At 53.2% G+C, this 7500-nt stretch overlaps 1 protein-coding gene across 1 annotated transcript in view; it reads left to right on the top strand.

The window, feature by feature from the left end:
* Positions 1–7500, top strand: part of thsd7ab (thrombospondin, type I, domain containing 7Ab) — a 70567-nt gene that overhangs the window by 41673 nt on the left and 21394 nt on the right. Inside the window, exons 15-18 of the mRNA XM_076150214.1 lie at positions 2997–3181; positions 4345–4478; positions 4916–5069; positions 7100–7241. Coding sequence (XP_076006329.1) covers positions 2997–3181; positions 4345–4478; positions 4916–5069; positions 7100–7241 — 615 coding nt within the window. The remainder of the gene's footprint in view (positions 1–2996; positions 3182–4344; positions 4479–4915; positions 5070–7099; positions 7242–7500) is intronic.

Below are 7500 nucleotides of genomic sequence, written 5' to 3'. Positions count from 1 at the left end.
TCTTCAGGACGTGACTCTTCAGGACGTGACTCTTTAGGTCGTGACTCTTCAGGTCGTGACTCTTTAGGTCGTGACTCTTCAGGTCGGTGACTCTTCTGGTCGGACTCTTCAGGTGGTGACTCTTCAGGTGGTGACTCTTCAGGTTGTGACTCTTCAGGTTGTGACTCTTCAGGTCGTGACTCTTTAGATGGTGACTCTTCAGTCGTGACTCTCATCGTGCTGAGTGTTTCTCATCCACGTGTTTTCTTCTGCTCATCTCTGGATCTTGTTGACGGAGAGGTTTTGATCGCATCTCGCCAATGCAACGGAGAGGGAGGGGGGTGAGAGTGAGGTGATGAAGATGGAGCTGGGCTGACAGCACGTGTGTGTGTGTGTGTGTGTGTGTGTGTGTGTGTGTGTGTGTGTGTGTGTGTGTGTGTGGCGCCTCAGTGTTCATTACGACAGCATTAACAGCAACACGTGAGATTGAAGCGTCAGCATCCTGCTCCTCGTCTCACAGCCGCTCTTATATTGCTTTTATTTACTGCTACGCCCGACCCACAATGCTTTGCCCTTTACAGTGACTTAATATTGCAGGATGGCCCCGGGGTCCTGGGCCTGGTGGTAGCAGGGTGTGTGTGTGTGTGTGTGTGGTCACTGGGGGAGGCTGTAAAGGTAAAGCTGGAGGGCAAACATCCTCTGCTGCTGCTGCATGGAGAACAACACACACACGCTGAGAGGCTGCGTGAGCAACACAACACGTACACACACACGGCTGCTGCTGCGTGTTAGAGGGTCAGGTCATGTTTGATAAGAGGAGAGGACACATTTAACCCTTTATAGACGAATAAGAAGTGCATAATGTGTGTGTGTGTGTGTGTGTTTCTGAGTCTGAACAGTAACCTGCTGTAGCTTTAATATGAAATGAGTGCAGGGAAAGGGGGGCCGCAGCTTCACAGATCCTCTTCCTCTTCCTCTCTCAGCGCCTGGTCGCCCCTCCCTGTTGTCTTTAGGGGTTTCCCTGTAAAAGAGCAAGAGGAGCAGTAAAGCTCTGAGTGTCTGTGGTGAAGATGTGCAGTCAGCAGCTAAAGCAACAAAGAGAGTTTTCCCACTCTGCTGACAGCACCGCCGTGCGACAGGCTGCCTGTTGACCTCTGCAGGTGACAGGAAGTGATCCCACAATGTGGAATCGAGGCCATAAAGGCACAGAGCGTTGTGCGAGTCACGTAACGAGCCCACGAGTGGAGCTAGCAGTGACCAGCTGAGGTTTATAACGAGTGAAGGAGCCTCAGCAGGGGTCAAAGGTGAAGAGGCCGATTACTGAGGCCAAGCTGAACTCAGCAAGGAGCCGGGGAGGAGATGTAGATCTGGACTGAAGGCCACTGCAGTGTAAGGAGGTCAAGCAGCAGTGTGTGTGTGTGTGTGTGTGTGTGTGTGCGTGTGTGCGTGCGTGCGTATATGTGCGTGCGTGTGTGTCGGATTAAGCAGGATGTGTATGAATCAAACACGTGAGGTTTAAGGATCAGCACTCATCTTCAGCTAAGCCTCATGTTAATAACCCATCTTCCATCTTCTGAAGTGCCTTTGAGCAAGATGAGAAGACCCGAGGCCTGTCCAGCGAGAGAGAGAGAGAGAGAGAGAGAGAGAGAGAGAGAGATTCATTCCCTCATTCCCTCTCTCCCTGCAGGTTAAGTGTCTTTAGTGTCTTTTGTGCGTTAGATTTGTTGTTCAGCAGCAACAGGAAGTTCTACTTTCACATCGCTGAGTTGTTACTTAGGTATCTTTTATTGTTCTCTAACAGAAGCTTTAATGAGGCTCCCATCTGTCCGTTCCTGCATTAATGATCCTCTCCTCCTCTCCACCAAACTCCCTCCGTCCAAATCAAACTCTTGACTCGGACGGTGGGATCATAAAGTGAAACCAGGCTCCAGAGACGACGACTCGCTGGACCAGAGAGTCTGAGAGTGAGACGAGTAAAGACTCACACTCTCCCCACTGCTCACCTGCTCGGCTAGGGGCGCGGGCTCTTGTTGTTGTTGTTGTTGTTGTTGTTGTTGTTGTTTTGGTGCCAGGTGAAAATCTGTGTCTACGTGCAGCACGGCGGTGCTGCAGACAAACATATGCACTCAGCCAGACGCTCCAGGTTAGAGGAGCTAAAGAGCTGCTAACACTCTGGCAGAGACGTGTTTGTGTAGCACGAGCAGGATTCTCCTCTGAGTTTCCCTGAAATGGTGGGCGTGAGTTTGCAGCGAGCCTGTCAGTCAGTCAGTCAGTCAGTCAGTCAGTCAGTCAGTCAGTCAGCGCCGAGCCTCAGAGCTGAAGGAGCCTGCGAGCGCTCACCTCATCGATCTGTCTCCTTAATCAGAGGCTGTAAATGTGCGTCCTCTGTCCTCTGTCCTCTGTCCTCTGTCCTCTGAAGTGCAAAGTGTACTGGTAGAAAAGTTTTCAATGCTGTGACTCATCTCAGAGGAGTGAACTCGTCTCTGTATGCATGAACTGAGCCTCGGCCCGGCGAGTAAAGAGACAAAGAAGTGTCGGCCGCGGTGTGTTAGACGGCGAGCGGAGGGTAAACATGTTGAGTGGAGCTTGTTTGCTGCTTGTTTGTTGCTAAACGGCCTTGGTTGATTGTTAGAGGTTTGTATAACAGAGAGCACAGCTTGATGTTTATGTCGAGGCCTCGTTTTCATCTCTCAGGTCTGAAAATCAATACAGGGCTGTAGATTGTTGTTGTGTGAAGTTTATAAGTCAATAAGACGGCGAAACATAATGAGCCTCAGTGTTCAGAGGCTGGGACACACAAGGAGGAGTGTGTGTGTGTGTTTGTGTGTGTGTGTGAGGGGGGAGGGGGGGGGGTCTGAGTGTGGTGGTAGTCAAACTGAGGTGCGTGGACCGACCAGGGACACGAGAAGCAGAGAATCACAACAGAGAGTTTGTGATGTAAACCCTCCTCCCTTCCTGTTTATGGGTCAGGAGCAGAAAGCCTCTCCTCATGTTCTCTTCCCCTCTCGTCCCGTCAGGTTACATCGAGGAGGCCTGCATCATCGCCTGCCCGTCCGACTGTAAACTCAGCGAGTGGTCCAACTGGTCGCGCTGCAGCAAATCCTGCGGCAGCGGGGTCAAAGTTCGCTCCAAGTGGCTGAGGGAGAAACCCTACAACGGCGGGCGACCCTGCCCCAAACTGGACCACATCAGCCAGGTACGAGTCAGAGTCAGGCCCCGCCCCCGCCGCCCAATACTCATGAGGCTGCGGCGCGTTGGCGATCACTGCAGCCCCGCGACACGCAGACCCACACGGATAGAGAGAGGAGGCGACAGAGTGTTATTGAGTAAAACTCCACTCTGAGGCTTTGTGTTACATCGCTGGCTTTATTGCCTCGCACCTTCTCGCCGAGCAGAGGCGGCGCAGGAAGCGGCCGAGGCTGTAAACAGATTCAACCAAACGTATTAACCATGAAACACACGGCGAGGAAAATGAGAGAGTCTGCCAAGCATGAGCAGAGGCAGATAAAGGGTGTGTGTGTGTGTGTGTGTGCGTGTGTGGGAGGCTGCTAAATGCACACACACAGGTATTTCTGGCAGAGGCTTTCCTGGTGATGTCCTCTGTAATGTTGCATTAATCATGGCTCTGCACTGTGAGAGGAGCAGTTGGCCGGCGTTCATTAATCCATCTGTCTCTTTTTTAATCCCCCTCTTCCTCCCCCCCCTCCTCCTCCTCTTCCTCCACGCTGGCTGGATGTGACTCATGGCTGCAGGCTCAGGTAAGAGCCGCTCCTCCTCCTCCTCCTCCTCCTCCTCCTCCTCTGTGTAATGGAGCCGCACACGTCGCCGGGTCACTGACTGATATTAGCATGTAGCCGCCGTGTGTGTGTGTGTGCGGCGTGAGCGGCGAGCTGCGACGGCAGATTGGAGTTTTATTTGTACAAATGTGTCCCGGCGGGCTAGAGCTGCTTTAGTGGGCGTAAACAACATCACAGGCCGCGTTAAACCTCAGCGGGCTCAACCTGTAAATCTGCCCCAGACCCGGAGAGATGAGCGTGTCGTCTCAGTGTTTTATGTAATCAATCGGAGAGAGAGAACATCAGAGGAAGCAGCAAGCGTTAGGATAAATCCAGAGCTGTAACATCTCTCCTACAGAGAGTCTGTGAGCTCAAATTGTCTGACACACACACACACACACACACACACACAGACTTTGTTCATGTTTGTTTCACCAGCAGCTGTTAAAATGTTGAACTCCCATCTGCTGCCGTTTGGCTCTTTGGCGCTTTGGCCTCGTCGGTGTGTGTGTGTGTGTGTGTGTGCATGAGAAGCTTTGTGCTGTTCCAGATGTTTTCAGCGTAGAGACGAGGTCATCCTGTCCTTCAGGTGTACGAGGTGGTGCCGTGTCAGAGCGACTGTAACCAGTACGTGTGGGTGGCCGAGCCGTGGAGCGTGTGGAAGGTCAGCAACGTGGACCTGAAGGAGAACTGTGGAGAGGGAGTCCAGACCAGGAAAGTCAGGTAAGGACTCATCGGTGTGTCTGTGACTCCTCAGCTATATGAACTGTGGACCGATCAGCTCACAGCTGTCTGGATGTAAGATGGATGATGTCATCACCTGAGTGTGACTCCACAGGAGGTTCAGTCAGGTCATGACTCTCTGATATGTGACTCTGTATCACAGCAGATTCTGTTCCTCAGGCTTCTCTTGCTCTTCTGAGCCTCGTGTTTCAGTCTGCTGCCCCGTTTTCACTCAGTCGCATTTTCCTGCTGTGGCCAAGCACAACAGAGCAGTTTTTAATAAAGAGAGTGCTGCTTCCCCTGAGGATCTCTGCCCAGCGCCTCACTCTGTAATAAACTAAATGTTCCTGCTGTCCCTGCTCCACTTTAAACCCAGCGTGTGACTCAGCCTCTGAAGCTCAGACTCACTCCCTGTCTCTCTGACTCTCCTCCCAAAGGTGCATGTTGAACACCATCGACGGCCCGTCTGAGGCGGTGGAGGACTACCTCTGTGACCCGGAGGAGATGCCTCTGGGGGCCAGGGAGAGCCGGCTGCCCTGCCCAGAGGACTGTGTGCTCAACGACTGGGGCGCCTGGAGCCGCTGCAGCCTGGTAAGAGTCACAGCTGCAGCCTGGTTAGAGTCACAGCTGCAGCCTGGTAAGAGTCACAGCTGCAGCCTGGTAAGAGTCACAGCTGCAGCCTGGTAAGAGTCACAGCTGCAGCCTGGTAAGAGTCACAGCTGCAGCCTGGTAAGAGTCACAGCTGCAGCCTGGTAAGAGCTGGAGCTGCAGCCTGGTAAGAGACGCAGCTGAAGCCTGGTTAGAGTCACAGCTGCAGCCTGGTTAGAGTCACAGCTGCAGCCTGGTTAGAGTCACAGCTGCAGTCTGGTAAGAGTCACAGCTGCAGCCTGGTAAGAGTCACAGCTGCAGCCTGGTAAGAGCTGGAGCTGCAGCCTGGTAAGAGACGCAGCTGAAGCCTGGTTAGAGTCACAGCTGCAGCCTGGTTAGAGTCACAGCTGCAGCCTGGTTAGAGTCACAGCTGCAGCCTGGTTAGAGTCACAGCTGCAGCCTGGTAAGAGCTGGAGCTGCAGCCTGGTAAGAGACGCAGCTGCAGCCTGGTTAGAGTCACAGCTGCAGCCTGGTTAGAGTCACAGCTGCAGCCTGGTAAGAGCTGGAGCTGCAGCCTGGTTAGAGACGCAGCTGCAGTCTGGTAAGAGCCACAGCTGCAGCCTGGTAAGAGTCACAGCTGCAGCCTGGTAAGAGCTGGAGCTGCAGCCTGGTTAGAGACGCAGCTGCAGTCTGGTAAGAGTCACAGCTGCAGCCTGGTAAGAGTCACAGCTGCAGCCTGGTAAGAGCTGGAGCTGCAGCCTGGTAAGAGACGCAGCTGCAGCCTGGTTAGAGTCACAGCTGCAGCCTGGTAAGAGACGCAGCTGCAGCCTGGTTAGAGTCACAGCTGCAGCCTGGTAAGAGACGCAGCTGCAGCCTGGTTAGAGTCACAGCTCATCTGTCTAGCACCGAGCAGAGAGGTGAAGGTTGAGCTTCTTTGAATCCTGCTCAGATTTATCTTTGACATCTTTCTCCTGTCAGATATATTTTCAGTGAGACCCAGAGAGCAGCAGCAGTGTGTTATGGTGTGTAATTGTGTGTTATTGTGAGTCTTTGTCAGCAGCTTCACCCTGGAGGAGTCCCAGTGATCTATGCAGTGTGCAGCTGCAGAGAGAGAGAGAGAGACCTTATGTATCATCTCTATTACACTGTACTCACACTGTATTAAGCAGAGACGGGGAGGTGATTTATGATGAAGACTCAGCAGCAGCTTCACACATTTACATTCTGCCACGCACTCGCACCCTTATGTGCATTTCCCTGTCAGCAGTGATGCAGCAGAAGAGGCTCAGCAGACTATTAGCTCCTCTGGGTGATCATCACTCAGCAGGCCCACACTTTACAGCAGCATCAGGTTCTCCCTCTTATAAAGGAGAGGATGCAGAGTGGAGATGGAGCCGGCTCCTCTCTCTCTCTCTCCTCCTTCCTTCCCCCTGATTGTGTCACAGCAGCAGAGTTCAGGCCCTGAGGCGATGTGTCAGGTTCATCTCCGTCATCACTGTCGCCTCCTGCAGAAACAAAAAGTGAAGCTGTGGGAACATTTTGTTCCGCTCGCTCACCTGCGACTCCCCGGTGGAAAGTCTGTTAACCTGCTCTGGGTCAGGTTCTGGCCCCGCCCCCCTCAGACCGGCGCCCTGTCCTTTGTTAATCACAGCCTCTTCTCTCCCAAAGTGGCCGACACGCTGACTTCCCACTATTACGAGTCTGCGGCGGCTCCAGCAGGGGAGCTAGCATGTTTTATTCATGCTGCCAGTGATGGAGTTACTCTACAGGCTGTCATCTCCCCCCTCTCTCTCCCCCTCTCTCCCTCCCTCCCTCCCTCCCTGCTGCTGCTCTGCTGCTCTAACAGGATCTCTAACATTTCCACATCTACAATCCCAACAATTTCCTCAATCTGGGAATACCGTGACAAAACAGCGGTAGAGAAGTGATCCTAGCTCCATTTCCTGTCTCTCCGTGTTCATTTCCTGTCCCTTGCTGCTGTGTGTCTTCTTCTTCTTCTTCACGGCGGTTTCATCGAGCCTCTCTTGTTTCAGCCCTGCACCAGGACCAACAGTCGAGTCCGGACGGCGTTCACCATCCGCTGGCCGGGCGTGGGCCGGCAGTGTCCCGACTCCAGCGACAAGGAGCCCTGCAGCCTCAACCTCAACTGCTTCAACTACTTCTACAACATCACAGGTGAGAACAGAGAGGGAGAGGAAGAGGAGGAGGAAGGGTGAGGGGTGGATCAGGTTCTGCTGCGGCTGTCGGGCTCCTTCCAGCTTTGACATTTGCCAATTTGAGCTCACAGACTGGATTGTAAAGGTTACAGAACGCTGTGACTCCTCTGGTTCCTTGAAGGAAACCAGCAGGACTCCAAAATGGAACCAGGATCCATTTTCTGGTTCTGTGGCAGCGGTTCAGGGTCGGTGAGTTAATAGAATAATGAGAGGTTCCT

The sequence above is a fragment of the Genypterus blacodes genome, unplaced genomic scaffold, assembly GCF_046128005.1.
Source record: "Genypterus blacodes isolate CSIRO-AG114 ecotype Tasmania unplaced genomic scaffold, CSIRO-AGI_Gbla_v1 ptg000052l_1, whole genome shotgun sequence".
In the NCBI taxonomy this organism is placed as follows: Eukaryota; Metazoa; Chordata; class Actinopteri; order Ophidiiformes; family Ophidiidae; genus Genypterus; species Genypterus blacodes.
Note: the sequence above shows the minus strand (reverse complement) of the source record. Positions and strands in the feature narration are given on the sequence as shown.